The following is a 20,240-nucleotide window of genomic DNA, read 5'->3' as shown; positions in this document are numbered from 1 at the left end:
AATCTTTCTACACATGATATTTTTCCTTTGTCTTGCTATAAAAACCCAGGGACGAAATTGACGGAGATCGTCAATGTTTCTCCTCTGGAGTACATTCAATGTCTGATTTTCGTTAACAGACAACTTAAATTATGACTCCTCTACCACAATAACTCTTTTCAGTTTACCTTATTATTGCTTATTGGATCTCAATATAATCCTGTTAAACTAATTTATTACCTAATACCCCTATGACATATGGCCTGCAGTAGCTTGGCGGTAGCCGATATCTGAAATAATGGCTGTATCATTTCGTCTTGGTGATAACACCATAAAGCATACATTTTTAGGCATACTGGCGTTTATATTTAGTTTAAAATGTTCTATCAACTTTTAAATCATCATTGATTTGTAATTTTTTACGAACTCTGTTGACCCAGAGTAAAACAATAAAGTAGTGTAGACAATAAATCAAATTTAATACATTTTACTTTAGAATATTACGTTGGACACAAGCTGCTAGTCTTCTTATGACAAACTGGAACATTTTCTCTATGCGCTCGGATGGTTATTCAGAATTGAACCCTACCAAACTACAAAATGAGAAATTACATTTTTATTTCCAATATTTATTATATTTTCAAAACTATAATCCTTGCTTTTCATATTAACATCATTATCACGCAGACCTATAAAATTTAGTAAGCAATTGCATGTCTGATTCTTCTCTCTATTTGCCGGTACCTACTCACTTTCTGTTAATTTTCCTACATTAATGAAAACAAACTAAATCTATAGTTTTACATGATTTTTAATTTTCCTCGTTTGTGCAGTGTTCGAAGTGGGAAAAAAAGCAGAGGCGGTATGTTTTATTACGATTTTGACTCGACATACCGGATATATAAATATTGAAATACAGTGAGGGTATATTGCCTAAAAGATCGCGTTTCTATTTACATAATGACTAAAAATCATCGGAGAGCTTCTCTGTAGTTACGGGGGCGGACATGGAGAGACTGATTCCCCGCCAAGAATTTTGCGAAGAAAAAAAAATGTCAAAAAATATTCTCTTATATTGTATTATAGAGAATTATACATGAAAACTCTCAAAAACAGGTTTCTATATTAACAATTTCCTGCGGGAAAACTCAGAGATCCCCACTCGACTGAGGGGTATTCCAAATCCCCGGAAGATCTGCCGCCACAGCAGACAATCTCTAAATCCGCCCATGTTCAAAACACGACATTTATATGCATCAAGGCAAGAAGACACACACATACATACGAAAAAAACAATTCAATATGGCACATCAAAACGTAAACTAGATGGGCTTCTTTGAAGACAGCTTTTAAAAACAAAGGTAGGAAAAGGATAAAAATGTCGATATTGTCAACTTAGAAATTATTTCTACATAAGAAATAAAATTTTTTCACGCGCTAAGCTGTTCGTCAGTTACTGTGTATAAAAATGGATTTATTAAAGGTATTTCTAGTGACAGTATGTTTTGATAATTGAAAAACCAGGGGCGGTATGCCTTCATCACTAAAAAACCAGAGACAGTATGGCATACCACTGCATACCGCCTCACTTCGATCACTTCTTGTTTGTCTTTTTTCTCCGTGATTTCTTTCCTAGCTCTTTCTATTGCCTTTTATGAGTTTTCAATCTCACCCTCTACATTTAATTTTTGCCTTCATTTAAAAGACATTTATTGCAGCATAACAAAAGTTCTTGTTCCTGAAGTTTCTTATATTTTGAATTTTATCGAACAAATGATTGCAATTAAGATATACAGGGTGTTTCAAAACAACACCGACATCATTTGGGACACCAAGACATCGCAAAAAGTATAGACCAACCTGGGTGCACAAACACTTAATTTCGGAGATATAGGCTGCCGAAAACATGAAAAAATGAACTTTAAAGGTCCATAGCTCCAAAACTGCTGGACCCATCGTAGTCAGGTCAAGACTTTAATTAGGAACTAATATGTGCGCTACCCAAAAATACATGTTTCAGAATAATTAGGTACTTAACAATTTTTATACAGGCAGTTTGGCTATGGGTATATAACTTGAAGTACTCACTAACTATCCTTATAAAAATTGTTGCGGAAGTACCGCAGGATTCTGAAACATGGGTATTTGAATAGGACACATACTAGTTTCTAAGATCCCATAGTATTGGAGCTATGGACCTTTAACGTTCGTTTTTTTTTTTTTCATGTTTTCGGCAGCCTATAACTCCGAAAGGAAGTGTTTGTGTATCCAAGTTGGTCTATACTTTTTGTCTTATCTTGGTGTCAGAAATCACCACCCAAACGTTGTCAGTGTTGTTTTGAAACACCCTATAACACTTACTATATATATATAGTAAGTGTTATCAAACAGTGTATTGAAAATCTGTTTTGACATTCCAACATTAATATTTTTCATAATATAGGTTTTTTTCTTCGGTCTGGTTTCTAAAAAGCACATTAAACATTTCCCTTCGTTAGAAGATCTATTGAGTATTTTTCAAATTCTGTATGAAATTATGAGAATATTTGTTTTCGAAGAAGCTAGGGAAATTGAACTGAATAGTATTCTGTTACTGACAATAATGACTTTTATTCATAACTAGCTGAATATACCCATTCTTCGCATGGGGGTTGTCTTTGGAAGTGAACGCCTGGGGAAGTGTCACTATTCATTTCAGTGACCACGAAAACTATGTATTTGACACTAATATCGGTCATTTTGGGCTATTTTTAAATGTCTTGGTATCCTCCCCCCGCCGACCCCCGGCCCGCATACAATGGTAGCTGAATTTGCAAGTCATCGCTAATGGAAGTGTCACCATTGATCTCAGCGACCGTGAAAACTATGAATTTGACACTAATATCGATCATTTTGGATTACTTTTACATGTCTCGGTATCCTTCCCCCCCACCGGTGACCCTCAGCCCGCAACCGAATAGGGTGAATTTGGAAGTTAATACGACTGGAGTTTCACCATTGATCTCAGCGACCACGAAAACTATGAATTCGACACTAATATCGGTATTTTTTTTACTACTTTTACTTGTTCCAGTAAATGCTCCCCTGAGACCCTCCCTGGTTCGAATTTTGACAAAAACGCTTCGCCTTGGTCTGGGGCCTGGAGCAAGGTATCAGAGACCAAAATTTGGTAACTCTCGGTCAACTTGTCTGGTCCCCAGGCCGGTCTCGGTAAACGCTCCCCTGGTTCGAATTTTTTTTTTTTTTAAAAAAAAAGCTTCGTCTTAATCTGGGGCCTGGACCAAGGTATCTCTGACCACAATTTGGTAACTCTCGGTCCACCCGTCTAGTCCCCAGGCCGCGCACAGACAGAGAGACAAACAAACTCTTTATTTTATTTATATTAGATTAGATTCCTGGTTCAAATTAGAGTTAAAATACGAGGCGCATCCAGAAAGTAAGTTTCCCACACATATCCCATAGCTAGGAAACGGTGTGTTGTGCGAAGCGACTACGTGTACGTGGAGAGTAAGGTCCTAGCATGGCACATGCACTAGCGGAACTTACCTAGTGCTCTCAGTAGCGTCGTGGCAGTGGTTGAAGATGGACATTCCTATTCCAGCTCCCGCCGCGTGTGAAGTGCGAGCAGTAATAAAGTTTTTGAATGCACAGGGCATAGCACCAATTCAAATCCATCGTTAGCTGTGCCAGGTCCATAGGCCTATCGGCATGAGCAAGCAGTTCCTGCAAATTTTCCGCTTCTTATTGCACACCATTGTCACGGAGTGCCTGTCGATCAAGAAGTTTTGTGTTGAAACAACTGACTCTAGAGCACAAAGCAAGGCGCACAGGGTCAGCATTGACATTTTTGCAACGATACAGCTGACGATGGATTTCAATCGATGTTATGCCCTGTGCATTCAAAAACTTTATCACTTCTCGCTCTTCACACGCGGCGAGAGCTGGAATAGGAACGCCAATCTTCAATCACTCCCACGACGCTACTCAGAGAATTAGTGAAGTTCTGCTGACGCATGCGCCATGTTAGGACCTTACTCTCTCACGTACACGCAGTCGCTTCGCGCAATATACGGTTTCCTAGCTATGGGACGCGTGGGAAACTTACTTTCTGGATGCGCCTCGTAGTTATATATTATATCTGTCTTAAACGATGTAGAGATTCAAGAATATCACTAGAATTATGTATAGTTATCGAGTTTTAAAATGGTTGGCAAATATATTCCTAATCGTCAATTAAATGTCAAATTTACTCTGTTAAATTTTCAATTGAATTAAATAGCTGCGTACAAACACTTACCATTGTGTTGTGTGTCTGAGACACCACCTTTTGTGTTTCAGGATAATTTGCATCTGCAAGGTCACTGAGGCTTCTTACTAGCGTTGTGACTAATTCAGAACAAACTTTCTGAAAAATGCACAAAATAATATTTAACGATTGAGTTTAACATATCTAAAAGTAGTTTGTAAGAAAGAAATGTTTTACGTGGCTTTTCACAAATGATTAAGTAACATAATATTACTACAAGAAGACTCAAGCAAATATGAAAAGATTGAAATTTGTGAAACGGAGAGCCAAAAGTAATCAGATACAAAAAAAAAAAAAAAAAAATATTTTACAGAAAACTTATTTATTTTACGATTGTGTTATTGTGTACTTATATGGAAAACCCAAATATGCAAAGTAGCATACCGTACCACTTCGTTATATTAGGTCTTTCCATATGGAATGTTGGTTTCTTGATAAATTATCTTGTATATCTTAAAGTTTAATATAAGTTGTTATATATTTCATTTCTTATTTTTTGCTACATCTAATCATATACTGTACTTAACTTAGTTTTCAGATTAGGCCAGAAATATTGAAGAAATTTTAAACTACACATAGACATGGAAACCAACGTTATACGTCTTCTTATGCTTTATGAATTCATACTTGCACATTCATATTATCGTGTGGTGCGTTATGCTGCGGAGCATATCTCCGGTGTTTCTGGATGGGGGCAGCTCCAATTTGGCATTTTTTCTTCTTTCGTATTCTGTGTCCTCCGGGCGAAGTTTGAGTCGGATCTGATCCTGTCTTGTTCTGTACGTTGCTTGTCAGGAGATATAGCATTACATAATGAGCCACATGTGGTGGAAAGTGGATACTCTATGATAATTGTAGATGTTCAGCACAATGGCTGACTGAAGCCCAAAAGCAAAAGGATAAGCCCAAAATAAGCCTACACCCAAGTAAGTTAATGGTGCCAGTTGGGTAGAATCAAAGAGGCGTTATCCATTAAAACTTTCTAGGAGTGGGTAAAACCACTAATACATAGTATTATTATCGACAAGTTAATATTGTGCGTCAAAAATTGTCTTCAGAGTCACCTTTGGTAAGCAGAAAAGGCATAATTCTCCTCCATGATAGTGCTCGCCCAAATGTTTCACGTGTGGTCCTACAGGAAGTGAATGAGTTGAAGTTTGAGATTCTGCCTCATCCACCATATCCGATGGGAGAAGTGTATTGATGCATATAGAGAATACTTTGATTAAATATGTTCACAAATTATGCGTTTCTGACACAAATAAAACCTATGTGCTAAAACAGTCATTTCAGATAGATCAGTCTAATATTTAAAAAAAATATAAAAAACTCAAGCATTAAAATTATACGCTTAAAGCAGCAGAAGTTTCATATACTGAATTCATGAGTTTCAGTTAGGATATTTGGATTGTAGCTGCGTTGAACTGGAGATAGAAATACACTTTTCGACTGTCTACACCCTTGATGTCTGTTTTAGTGGATTTTTCTCTGAGTACTTCGTCTATTTATTGATTTCCACTTCGACAGTGTCAATCGTGTTTGAGTTACACTGCCTTTACAATAGCTTCTTCAATACCAATGACACGATCCGTTTCAAATTATGCAACTATTCTTCTTGAAAAACCACCTCCAAATTTAGAGACGAATATATCTTCCTCGAAAAACCTTAAACTCAAAGTGACTAGGGATGTGCACGAGTCGAGACATATCTCGAATCTCAACTCGACTCGACTCGAATTCGAGTCGAGATATGCTTTGTAAAATTCGAGACGAGTCGAGACAAACGTATTTCTCGACTCGTATCTCGTAAAAATCTCGACTCGACTCGAATGTCTCAAATATCTTTAGAATTTTTAATATTATTTTGAAGAAAGTATACACTCAGAAACCAATTCCAGTATTTATTACTTTAGAAAGGTACACAATGCATAAACTTAATAATTAATCTTTCGAGATCAAGATTTAATTTTCAGCTCAATTCAGTTAATTAGTGAAGTGTTGGACGTGTGTAGAATGGGAAAGGCGCGCGATCTATCTGCATTTGACCGAGAGCAAATTGTAATGGCCCGGAGACTCGGCACGAGAGTTTCGGAAACTGCAGAACTTGTCGGGTGTTCGAGGAGTGCTGTGGTGACTGTCTTCAACAAGTGGCGAAACCAAGAGGAAACGACGTCCAAACGTCGAGGGGTTGGGCGTCCACCACCTCATTACAGATGTCGGACGTCGTAAGCTGGGCAGACTGGTAAAACAGGACAGGCAGCGAACTGTGGTGGAACTAACATCAGACTTTAATGTTGGGCAAAGTACAAGTGTGTCTGAACACACAGTGCAACGAACACTCCTAACGATGGGCCTCCGCAGCCGACGACTAATCCATGTGCGAATGTTAAAACCACGACATCGACAACTACGACTGAAATGAACACCTGACGTGACCATCGCCACTGGACCTTGGTGCCGTAGCAGAGCGTTCCATTGTCTGATGAATCCCGATACCTTCTCATCATGACGATAGGAGGGTGCGAATCCGTCCTGTTCCAAAGGAAAAAAAACCTCCTTGACACCTGTATTGTGGTACGGAGACAAGCTGGCGGCAGCTTAATTATGCTCTGGGGAACATTCACATGAGCATCCATATGTCTAGTAGAGCTCGAGCAAGGCACCATAACGGCCGAGGCGTATCGCACATTGCTTGCAGACTACGTTCACCCCTTCATGACGACCATGTTTCCCAACGATAGTGGTATTTTTCGACAAGATAATACACAATGTCACAAGGCAAGGAGTGTGATGGAGTGGTTCGAGGAACGGAAGGACGAGTTCCAAGTGATGTGCTGCCCCCAACTCACCGGATCTGAACCCAATCGAACACATTTGGGATATGATTGAACTTGACGTCAGAGCGCATCGCCCACCTCCAAGGAGTTTACGGGAAATAAGTGACCTGTATGTGCACATGTGGTGCCAACTCTCTCCAGCAACTTATTAAGGATCATTGCGTCCATGCCAAGACGCGTCGTCGTTGTTCTCTGTGCCAAAGGTGGACATACTGACAATTAGGTAGGTAGTCATAATGTTCTGGCTGATGTGTGTGTATATTTTAACTCGTATATTTTGTCTCGACTCGAATTTCGAGACGTATTTTCGAATCGAGACAACATTTTCTCGAGACGGGTTGAGACAGGCTTAAATCTCTACTCGACTCGACTCGTGCGCATTCCTAAAAGTGACGATGACCTCATTAATTTCTTAACACTTCGAAGCCTGCCGAGAAAATGAAAGATCTCGAGAACAGTCAGCAGGTTTTACTGTATGAAATTCCGAAAGTAACATTCAGAATTGTGGGTACTGAGGAAGGTAAAGTATCACTAAGAGCAAGTCATGAAGTGGAATCGAAAACTGACGAACTAGAAATCAATAAAACAATATCTCATCCTAGAAAAAGTACTTTCAGAAAAAGATCCATTGGAAGACCCATTAAAAGTGTAGCTGGTCGAAAAAAATATTTCTACCTCCATATCATCACTTGTTAACTCTTAAGTTTAACAATATCTAAAATATTACATATTATTAAATTGGAATAAGAAGAAAAAAATATTTTTAAAAATTTTTTTTAAAGTTTTGCATCCCACGATTATGCCGAGCACGCTAAAGATGACGGCGATGATGAGAATGAATGAAATGCTGGAATGATAAAAAGTGGGAGGAAATGGGAGAACCTCGAGAAAGCCCACACCACAAATTCCACTTGGGGAATAAGAAGATAGGAAGAATAGGAGTTAAATCTGAAAGTAGTATCTTACTTTCTATTAGTTTCTTAATACTAGCTGAGGATATAATTATATTACGTTTAACATTTTATTAGTAAGATACAACTGTATATCAAATTCACTAAGAATGTTGTACAATGTTTCCCTCCTATGCGACTCGTAGCCCTTTCTAAAATCAATAAATAGTTGATGTACCGGACTATTGTATTCACATTTTGTTTCGAGTACTTGACGAATGGTAAATATCTGGTCCATAATTGATCAATTTCTTTTAAATTTGCACTGATAATCCTCAATAATTTTATCTCTGCATGGGGTTGATCTTGCTAAAGATGTTTGAGAAGATTTTATAAGATATTGACAAAAATAAATATGTCTCGATAATTAGTACAATAGTTTTGTTGCTTTTCTTGTGGATCGGCACACTAATTCATTCCTTTCATTCTTATGGCAATTTCTCCTTGTTCCAGATGAGGAGAATGAGTTTCTGTATCTCGCTCCACAATGTTTGCCCTCAAGTTAAAATTAAATTTCTATTTCTATTTGGTTAGGCTCTGGAACATATGATTCTGCCGTGTACATTTTACTTTCTTCACGAACATTATTTTTTGACTGCGTGCTAAGCAAATTGTAAAAGAAATCTTTCCAGCTATTCAAAATAAATTCGTATTAGTGAGGGTGCTCTGTCTGCTTTCTTTAATATATAAGTGCAATATTAATAGCTTTTTTTAAATTGGTTGATGCCCTTACACCTGTTCAGAATGGTTTTGGTTTTACTATTATCTTCAAACTCAATAATTTTAGCTTTCAAAGAATCACATTTCTTTGTTCTAAACGTTTCGAATGTTTGCCGCCTGGTGTCAATGAAATTTTCAATCGTTTGGATTTTGTAGCAACACAGTATTCCCTGTTTTATCTTCTCTGTTAGTTTAGTGCTCCCTGGTCGAATCGTCCTCTGTGCGGTCCTCTGTATTTCTGCGTGCCTCAACTTTTCTTTTGCCGAAAATTTAATGCTATCCCTAATTTTAACTTAACTATTTTCAACACTACTGTATTCCGAGTCCTCTAAAACTGTCCATCTATTCGACACCTCAATCTGATAATTCCCTCTAGCCTGATCATCTCTAATTTCTTTAAATTAAACCTCTCCGTTTTTAGATGCTGAAGATGTCCTTTTTAAACGATAACTTCTCTCGTATCATTGCTAATACAAGGTATTGGTTAATGTCACAGACAGTTCCTCTAAACAAATGAACATTGGTTATGCTAGACTGTCTTCTTGTATCTACGAAAACGTACAATTTGATTTTTTCCCCTTTCTTCATGTGGTGAGATCCAAATATGTCGCGATGTGGGAATTTTATACTCTGCACAATAAGGTTTTTGGATTTTGCAAAGTTCACGAATTTTTTGCCGTTTGTCATTATTTTTCTTTTGCAGACGGGTTTGAAAATATCTTCTTCCTACTTTAGTAGTGAAATCCTCTAATAGAATTTTCATATGGTATCGCGAGAGTTGGTCAAACACACGTTCTATATCTTCGTAAAAATTGACCTTTCTAGCGTCATTCTTATTTTCTGTTGGGTAATGTACATTTAAAACAATAATATCACACCATGAACTTTAAAAGTAATAAAAGAAACTCTATCATTAATAAATTCAAGACGTTGAATTGCTGATATTATTAGTTTGCGAACGAAAACCCCTGCTCCTAGTTTAGTGATTTTTATTTTCTTTCCTATAAAAAAAGTAAAATTTTCGGTTCCTTTCCTTCCCATCTAACTTCTTGAACTCCTACCAGGTTCATTCTATGTTTCTCTAACTCACTTGTTACGCATTTTAATGAGGCTGCTCTAAAGGTAAAAACTTCTTAGATTCCATGCTCCAAATCTCGTGTCCATTTTACATTGTTGAGGTCATGCCAAGATATCACTCCTGGTCCGAGACTTCTATGAATGTTTCTGAACAAATACCTTTCTTAACAATATGAGATTGCTAACCTCACCACAAACCCCTAACCTAGAGGACCACCTTTTGTCGTCTGTCCGCGACTGCTTATTCAATATATTTGCAGCTAGCCTCTGTATTTAGAAGCCTCCTCCTCGATCCGCAACCTGAAGACGCGTCATGCCGCGATGATTGGAATTCTTCCAACATCTAGCGTAGTAGAGTGAAGTACATGATGTCGATTTTCTAATTTATCGATTCAGTTATTGTGACAATTCTACTTCCACAGTTTCAGATTAAATTTTGTCATGCATTAGAAAAATTTAATTATGATTTTAAGTGAAAGATCCAAATAAAACTTTTAACTACATAGTTGACTTACCTTCGCTTCTGTGCTCCTTTTCGACCACCCGAATATAAATGAAAGTATCATGCAGAACATGTTGCTTACAGTATCTATATTTTTTTCCATACTTTTCTTATCTTCGACTGGTAGCACAACAGGATTACTATCAGGATTGATGGTCGTGAACTCAGTTGTTTTTGAGAGAGAACTTCTAAGTAGATCCTTGTAAGATGGATACGTATCAACTATAATAAAACTCTGTGATGGATGACATATGTTTTCTTCTGTCAGTGATTCCTTTTTAGTTAAATCCAGAATCTCAAATGCACTGTGTAAGGATGATTCAAGCGAGTTCTCCTAGGAATGAAATTTCCAAGATGAATGCTAAAGTGTTTTGTATGATTTAATGTAACTTTATTCAATCATGCAATTTATGAGGAATTGTTATCAATATTCTGCCAAATTTTATCAACTATATTATATTAAAATGTTCTGAACAAGATACAACTTCTATTTAACTGTATGTACTTCTCCGAACACGAAACTAAACTTTTATGACATTAAAAAAATAATAAAACTTTTATCCGTTGCTGTACACTACGTTTTATGTCATTCAGTTGTGAAACTGTACGCACAGAGCTTTCATCAGTTATGGAAAGAGATAATAACCGCTGAAAAGTAGATCATGGAAGTAAAATGGATGTTAGAGTTATTTCATATGAAGTTCTTAGAAAACATCTTTCATTCGTGAGTACAATATGATCTTGTATCATCATTTTGCAGCAATGGTCAGCTATGAAGCTTTTCAGATTGCTTTTTGATAAGCAATGAACAGAATAATATGTAGATTAAAATATTTTGTGTTAATTTCGGTTCGCTTAAGTATAGAATCTACCAAGATTATCATCATAATCTCAGAATAATATATTCATCAGCAGAAGAAACAGAACTATTTAAGTGGAGGTCCTCATTTCGTCTTGGACTACCCTTCAGACTGACTTTTGCATTTTCGAATTAAAGTATGGGATCCATGTTTCGTCAGTTGTAGTTTGATGCTAACCCTAAGCCCTTTAGCAAGGCAACACACCTATTGACGTCGATGGTAAATTTCGGATAAGTATCTCAACCTTCCGATAAACCGACTTTTGAATTATACAGTCATTGTAACTCCTAAATCATTTTATTTTTACATTTATCTAAGAAAGAAAATAATGGCCCTTGAGAATCAGTGGCGGCGATACAAAAGGCGAAGAGGGGCGATCGTCATCCCAATATTTTTTCTCGCCCTCCCATTTTTCTATCTACAACCGATCACGAACTGCTGCTGTATAATTTGCCACTGAAATCTATATGACATTGAAATATTTGTTGTTCATTGACATGTTTACAGATATAGAAGCTACCTTTGTTCATTAATGCATTCTTTAAAGCTGGTTCTGATTCCAAATTAACTAAGCTCTTGTGAGTATAGCTAACCACTGAGTATTTCCATGCTTCCATGTTTTACGTTGAACAATTTACAATCTCTTTGCACTTCCGTCTATTGATAACTATTGATAAACTGCAGCCACATGCATGTTATAAACAGTGGTCGAAGTGAGACTGTATGCGGTGGTATGCCATACCGTCTCTAGTTTTTCAGTAATGAAGGCATGCAGTCTCTGGTTTTTCAATGATTAAAACATACCGCCACTGGAAACTAGATGCTAAATTCCTTTAATAAATACATTTTTACACAGTAATTGACGAATAGCTTTGAACGTAAGATTTTATTTCTTATGTAGAAATAATTTTAAAGTTGACAACACCAACATTTTTCCTACCTTTTGTTTTAAAATGAGGTGAGTATGTTTCTGTTAGAGTCTGAACGCAGACTGTGTTTCCAAAACAAGTGAATTTACTCAAAGTTTCATATTGTGGGGATGCTTTAACTCAAAGGGAGTAGGACGAATTGAAATTTGCAGTAAATAAGTGAATGTGACATATTACATTGATATTATGAATCGAAAGTTACTACGAACAGCTCCTGACTATTTTTCATGTCCAAATGTGAGTTTTTTTTATATTTATTTTCCAAGATGACAATACGCGAGTCACAGGGCACGGAGTGTAGTGGACTGGTTTTCAAGCATAAATATCCAAAGATTATGGTGGTCATCAAATTCTCCAGATATGAATCTCATTGAGAATCTATAGCGTATTGGGTCACGAAAACTACATGGGAAGACATATCAGTCTAAAACACAACTTATTGAGGAACTGATTCTAATCTGGCACGAATTGGAAATTACATTATGTGAAACATTTGTGAACAGTAAGCCCCGTCGGCTTTCAGCATTAAGAGCTGCCTGTCATAAAATACTGAAGTGTCATAAATATTGTGGTATAAGAGATTTTTGAAATTTACTTTCAATAACTTCCACACAGTTTACCGATAGTGGTTATTCAAATAGTGTGATGGTCAGTAATACGCATTGAATTAAATTTCTGGATTGTAAGATTACGTAATGAATAAAGTTTAGTATTTTTGTTTAATGTTCATATGTGTACTACAGTAGCAATACATAAACATTAGGTCACTGTTAGAAAATCATTTGAACGGTGTGTGATAAAAGAGGTGTGTAAAATAGTGCTAGTATTAAAAATATAACAGTTTTCTCAAGTGGTGCTATTTTTGTGATATATATTACATATTACTGAACATATTACAGAAAGATTTATCGTATCCATATACTTAATTTGTATAAGTAATGATGATTAGAAAGAAATGAGCATAGTTTGATTCTACTGTAGAAGGTCTCCCCCATATATTTTCGTTCTGTATAAGTAAACCCTCGTTGTTTCGTTTTTTCTTTCTGTGGTCACCAAATTATTTTATCCGACTATAAATTGCTCCAGCTGATTTTATCCCTAAGATTTTATCAGCGTTGAAGCAAAACTTGCGATTTGCGCCTCTAACATTATGTATTTCGAGAGCGCTTGTCCCATATTTTTGTTTTTGCGTATTTCTTGTTTCAGGTCATTTTTGTTACATTGTATTTTATGGGAGAAAAGAAAAAAGTACGAAAATCAAGCGATTGACCGTAAATCATTTCCAGATCACCTGACCCTTTTCCACCAGTATTTTGTTAATTTCATTGAATATTTTATTGTGATGTAATAATCTACGATGCCACCCATATATAAAAAGATATATACACATCAGTAAGTCTTATTGATTGTAGAATACTTGTACGTTGTGTCATGTATTCTTATTTGTGTAAAGTTGTAAATTTTAGTCATGTATGGGCATTCATTGGTCTAATGTTGGTTCTCATTTAAGAAACTACGTATTTTATCATTTACTGGCGTAATTTTCATCACTTGTTTGGCCGATTATCATTCCAAAGGGACAAATGATTGAAAATTTGTGAAACAAGAATAAAATATCTATGTTGAAGTACATATATAGATTGCGCGGAAGAAATAGTATAAGTCAGAAATTGGCCAAAATGAGTAAGTGAAAATTGGAGATCTATGTGTCATGCACCTCCAGTTAACTTGGTATAAGTCAATTCTAAACGTGAGTTGAATAATCACGTCTTGGTACTGTTAGTGTAAGTGATTCATATTTATCCTTGGTAAAATAAAAAATCGCCTCCTGAAAACCTGTGTTTTTTTTATTTATACTGTTTCTTCCGCGCAGTCTATACATATAATTTTTTTGATAAAAAAAATAAGACGACCTAATTGACCTATTGAATACCCAAATCAGCTGTGATAATCTAATTTTGTTGTTTTAGGAACAGACGATACAATGTACTTGTCTAAACTCAAACATTATTTCATATTTTTGGATTTCCTGAGACATTTTAGACTGTTAAAAATTAAATGAAAGAACATTTGAATTCTTATTTCCTTTTTTTTTTAACGCAATGTATTTAATATATGGAAATGATATGAGATCTTAAACTTTTAATATAAAATGTTAAATCGATTCTGAAATATTTTGGATGTGCGATTAAGCAAAGAGCAAAATATAAAATTTCATTTTTTAAAGTCTCATTGACAGGAGGAGGTAGAGGATCTATTGCAAATATATATGTTCTTTAATTTCTTTGCTTTGTTTAAATAATATCTTACAATAAATAAAATATAAAGTCAATGGGGAAAATATGTAACTGTTCAAATTCGAAACTAATAAATAGATCAAATTATAATTTTGTGTTGAAAGTTTTTTTTTTATCCATACAAATTAATAATAGCGATAAGTTTATTTTATTTTATGATTAGAACATACTAGAATATTATCGCTTAATGGAGACAGATATATGGTAAATAAATTTTTAATGTGAAAAATTTCAATGTTCTAATGTTATATCACCCTAAATCGTACATTAAGATCGATCAATTTCGGAAAGCGTGATTCTTCCGTTTATCAGATCTAACGTGTTAAATGTATTGTTTTATTTTATTTTATGGATAAGCTTAGTATTGCGAATGAAGAACACATCTTGTTTGGCGTGGTTTCACGTTATATCCCATTTTATTTTATTTATTTATTTATATATTTATTTAAATCTGTTAGGCAGATTTGATCCTTCACTAACTGAGAGAAACACGGAATGTAAAGTCTTCACAATAGACATGGAAAGTGAAATCTTCACAATGTTGTAATTCGTCCCTCCTTTCCCACCCTCAACCAAAAACTTCATTACAAGATTCCCAATTTGCTTCCAATTGTCATATTTTGTACAGTTTTACCTTTGAGTGATGCTTCGTGTGAGAGAGGATTCAGTAACCTCAACAGAGTTAAGGCTGCCTACAGAAATACACTGAGGACTGACACACTGGATGATTTGCTGATAATTTCCACCAATGGCCCTTCAATTAAGAACTTTGATCCGAAAACCACAATCGACAACTGGTACGTCAGTACAGAGAGAGAAAGAGAGAGAGAGAGAGAGAGAGAGAGAGAGAGAGAGAGAGAGAGAGAGAGAGAGAGAGTTACACAAACATGAAGTCCTAAAGTATTAACATGTATATGAATTGTTCAATTCAAAATTGATTATCCTGAATCTAATTGTCTGGTTTCGAAATTTTATGTCTTGATGAAATCTCTTTCTTTGTCAATCCAAAAGCCGTCAATTGGAGGGACGAGGGGGGGGAGGGACTTTTCACAATTTGTACGTGAGAGATACTGGCGACCATCATTTTTGGATTGGCGAGTGCGTCTGACTTTGAAATTTTGTGCCCTGCCTTAGCCTATTGACGTGTTGTTATATTGCATCAACATTGAAGCACTCTTCATCGAAGCCTATTGGTCTCCACGACCTTAGTAAGTTGGAAAGCACAAAATCGTATTCTTTAAAGCGTGCAATTTATTTTCGAACCGTAATTTCTTCAAGGTCACTTCTGTCGGCATTCAAAAATCTGCTTTGGATTTTGACAGAACAATCAACAACCAATATCAGAAGTGTGTCCCTTGGCATTCCATCTTGGGATACTTAAAAATTTTGTAACAGTAAGATGTATCACACGATTGTACGTACAATCATAATTTTGAACAAGAGACCTGAGACAGATCGTCGTGCATTCTGTTCTTAGCTACAAAAATGATGAAAGAAATATTACGAATTTGTTACAATAGAAAAATTATAACTTTTCGTGTAATAAATAATACTACAGTCATCATGGAATTTCAGTAAGATTTTACATGCATATATATATATATAGATAGATATAGATAGCGAGAAAGAGAGAGTAGATAGATAGATATAACTCTCTTGGGAAACAACCATACTAGACTTTTTTTTTTTTTTTTTACTGGATATCGCAAGTGACAAGTAGAGACCTACACAGAATCCTAATACAAGGTCTGTGACGCAATTAGGTACCACTGCCAATATCTTGGAAACGAATTATCCAAGATAGATGGTTGTCAAAAAGTATTGGAAAGACCTTAATCCAGCAATGGATCTACAATTGTTGATAATGATATATAATATATGTTTCAAATATAAATAACCATCGCTACTACGCTCTTGTGATCCCAATTCTCATTCTCTATACCTGACCATTTAAGATTAAGAAATAAACGTTTATACTTTGTTCTCAGAAATCATGTTTAACTTTGTAGCTGGAAGAATTTCTAAAAACAAACAAACAAAAAAAAAAAAAAAATAGTTAAATTAAAATTTACTGTTCCTGGGTATAACTGCGTAAAATTTACTGTTATGTCTGGGTACAACAAACGGTTCTGCGAACTCGAAATGTTTTAACAACCGGTTCTAGTGAACTGGCTGAATAGTACCACTGGGATTCGTTTATCTTCAGAAATATTAAAAACCATCGGCATTTTAAATATTTATTAAGGAATATTGTGAAAGCGTTGTAAGTATAGTCTGTAAAAATTTTAATTATTTTATTTTATTCTTTGTTTATCAGTAAGAGAGATTATTGTAACATATTGATAAAAGATAATATCAAATAGCCTTACAGGTAACTTATTAACAGTAACGTAGTGTGAAGTTTTGACATGGGTAGGCTGAAATTAGCTAGAGTGTGGCTCGGAGGAACCCAGTCCCCTGAAACTTGCAATTATTTGATGTATGTATATATGAGTGTAAAGTGAATTCGAGTTGAACCCTTCCCCCCCCCAAAAAAAAAAAAAAAAAAAAAAAAACTATCCTGCCCTTATTTAAACGTTTACGTCTTAGAGTTCTGACTACGGACCTGGCTGTAATGCTTGAAAAAAATGCTAATTCATGCCATATATTTTTCATACAATGCAAGAAAAAGTATAAGAGTGGTTCTGCTTCATATTTCCCTTACATATACGGTTTCGTTACATATGAGATACTTGCATACCACACATACACTGTATTACTGTTTCAAAGAAACAAATAAAAACGGATATAGGGCTATCTTAATTTTAAATTTCCCAAATCATAGACACAAACTGAAGCACTTCACCCACAACAACACATATCAGCAAACTAATGGATAACAGTAGTGCAGCAGCTCACACTCAATTGATGCTTTTTACAGAAAAAGCTATTTTTAGATTGAAAGTAGAAAAAAGGAAACTATACGTCGTCTAAGGCCTCATTCAGTATCGATCTTCGCAAAACTTACGGGTCGTAACGGAAAATGTACAACAAGCAATTATAACTGCTATGTCATATCGCCAACGAAAATGCAAATTTTACGCTGCGATAACGCAAACCAGTACGCAATAAGGTCCCTGATGTATTAGTGCTAATCATAATAAGATTTTTATTCTCTCTCTTTTTTTTTTCTTTGTTAGAACTTGTTACTGAATGGGAGCTCCTAAATTTTTCATAGTCTGTCTGTTTTATGCTTTCTTACAAGACCGCGTCCTGTCGCTTTTGTTTCTCCAAACACCCGAAAGGCTAGCCTTTCGTCAGCATTCGTCCACTTACGTTGCATCGTGTTAAATTTGTGTATTGCTGATGGTTTTCGTCTGCTGAGGGTGAAGGGAAAGCGATTATGACTGCCCCATTCTCAAGATTACATGAGAAAGGCAGAAGGCTAGCGGCCCATAGCCTACAATGCGTTCTTGCAGAATCTTCAATCTATTCTGGCGTTTAAACAGTGCATCACAAAGTAAATCCATTTTAATAAAATTAAAGTCCAAAAGCAACATTTTAGGCTGATGTATAAATAAATGGATAGGCTAAGCCTTATAGCCTTAATGGATACTACGTCCCTGATTATTAATAATCCTGAAAAATATATTGTCATAATGGTTATTCTAAAAAATTCTTTGGTGAAAGCCGATTCTCTTATTAAAAACAAACTATCTGTACAATTAGAAATTATATTTCCTCACCTTCTTTATAGAACTTGATGCCTCTTCGTAAAGAGATGCTTCTTCCAATTTGCTATCTGTTGATACTAAACTGATTTGACAAAACTGCGTCTTACGAGGTATTTCAATGGAAGAAGGTGGGGAAATGTCTCTGTTGCACAACATATGTGTAGTTTCGGAATCATTTATCTGTGAATTGTTATCCTCCTGGAAAAAAAAATGTACAAATGTAGGTGGAAATGAAAATTCAAGCAGAGCATGTCCGTAAAGTTCACAGATTTGTGAATTCTTGGAAAGTGTCTCAATTTCCACTAACTTGAGGAAAGGTGTAAAGTTAGCCCCACATGAGTTAATTGCGGTTCAGAAAGCGACACAAACAAATGCCTGTTTCTTTGTGATCTGTCAGGAGAAGGATCCGTTTCTGAGCATAATACTGACGTCCCATAAAAATTGGGTAGTTTGCGATATAGATGTTATTTTATATGGGGTCGCTCTTGGGCTCACGCTCATTTGTGCTCGGACTCATTCATCTCAATTGAGCTTTCTCGTCCTCGGAGCTTACGCTTATTTCCCTCAATTGAGCTCGCGCTTGTGCTCACTAATCTCAATTGACTTGCGCTTTTTTATTTCATTTGGTCTCAGGCTCACTCGGGCTCGCCATCACTAACCTTCTTGAAGCTCGCATTCATCCTCACTTCCCTCAATTGGATTCGTGCTCACTTATATCAATGAGTTCTTGGACTCACTCGGAGTCATCCTCATGTCTCTGATCGTTTGAGCGCGAGTCTTGGACTCGCGAGTACTGTGCTCGGAAGTTTGGACATTTCTGGTTTGCGATATTCCACATCTCCGTTATCATTTTGCACCACATAAACACACTCTGAAAAACCTAAATACTTTGCATCAAACGGTACTTATTTGCATTGATTCGGATGTCGTTCATTGTGAACTACTTCCACCTGGTCAGAGGATCAATGCAACTATGTACCTGCAGAAATTGGAACGTGTGTATGCAAAACTAATAAAGTGGAACCATGCTTGTGAATCATAGAGACGTTGCTCCGCTTTAAAGCTACGCGAGATCACATTTGGTTACATCACCCGTGACATCATTAGCCGGCTTCGTTGGGAAACTATAATACATTCCTGCATTCCCGAAACTTTACCGTCGGATACCCGTTTGTTTCATCCGTTAGATAACATCCCTTTCTGGCACTGAGGCTATATGAAACGGAATATTGTTTGAATTGAAGTTCGAGCTACTATTTGAGTTTGTATTCGAGGCAAGTAATGCCACCGAAAATCGAACCTGGGATCATGTTCCAGAAAACACTCGCATCATCAATACGGAGTTATACACCAACCTATGAAAAACTGAAAATTAACTATAGAGAATTATGCTATGTTAAATGTTATTTAATTACATTATTATTAAGGAGACTCGATTAAGTGACATGAAAGGAAAGATGAAGTGAAATGAACAGTTAACAATACAATGAGTCTCTACACAAATTTCAAAACTTCAGATATAGTTTCGAGTTTAATTGCATTGCATTGGATAGTTACTCTTCATCGTATTATACCTATGAGCCCATATCAGTCACTTCCCGGAGAGTGAACCTTCACCGTCCTCTACAATTCTTCACTTGCTCCTGTTGACCTTACGTGCAAACAATCACTGCTGACCGACTACCTAAGCACGTAACTATTCACTATCACAGTACACGCTGCATCATCACGAAATGTAAACTGCAACAAGGTCGAATCCACTACTCGGAAGGATGGTCATAATTCAGTAAATCGGTCGTTATATGTCAAGCACCTGCATATACAGGGTGTTTCAGAACAATGTGGAAAAACTTGGAGTTGATTATACAAGTGAAAAGAAGACAAAAAGTCCGTATCAACTTATATCCGGCAATGATTGGCTCAGGAGTTACAACCTTCCGAAATCATAGGATAATGAACTTTCGATCTGAATATTGCCAAAATATGTCCCCATTATAGGCTGATAACCTTATCTATCCAAACATTTGAGAAATATGCACTTATACCATTAACTATATGAAATATTGGCGT

The 20,240-nt window shown here is 36.0% G+C and overlaps 1 protein-coding gene across 4 annotated transcripts in view; it reads right to left on the bottom strand.

Moving 5' to 3' along the window:
- LOC145666659 (uncharacterized) overlaps nucleotides 1-20,240 on the bottom strand; it is a 79,151-nt gene that overhangs the window by 19,919 nt on the left and 38,992 nt on the right. For 3 of the 4 annotated variants that reach the window (XM_081734116.1, XM_081734117.1, XM_081734118.1), the window contains exons 8-10: nucleotides 18,183-18,368; nucleotides 10,385-10,705; nucleotides 4,277-4,384 (exon numbers count right to left, since the gene is read on the bottom strand). In XM_081734116.1, coding sequence (XP_081590242.1) covers nucleotides 4,277-4,384; nucleotides 10,385-10,705; nucleotides 18,183-18,368 — 615 coding nt within the window. The remainder of the gene's footprint in view (nucleotides 1-4,276; nucleotides 4,385-10,384; nucleotides 10,706-18,182; nucleotides 18,369-20,240) is intronic. The other variant, XM_081734119.1, reaches the window with a different exon arrangement.

The sequence above is a fragment of the Thermobia domestica genome, chromosome 12, assembly GCF_964235325.1.
Source record: "Thermobia domestica chromosome 12, izTheDome1.hap1.1, whole genome shotgun sequence".
Classification (NCBI taxonomy): Eukaryota; Metazoa; Arthropoda; class Insecta; order Zygentoma; family Lepismatidae; genus Thermobia; species Thermobia domestica.
This window is presented reverse-complemented; position numbering and strand designations above follow the sequence as displayed.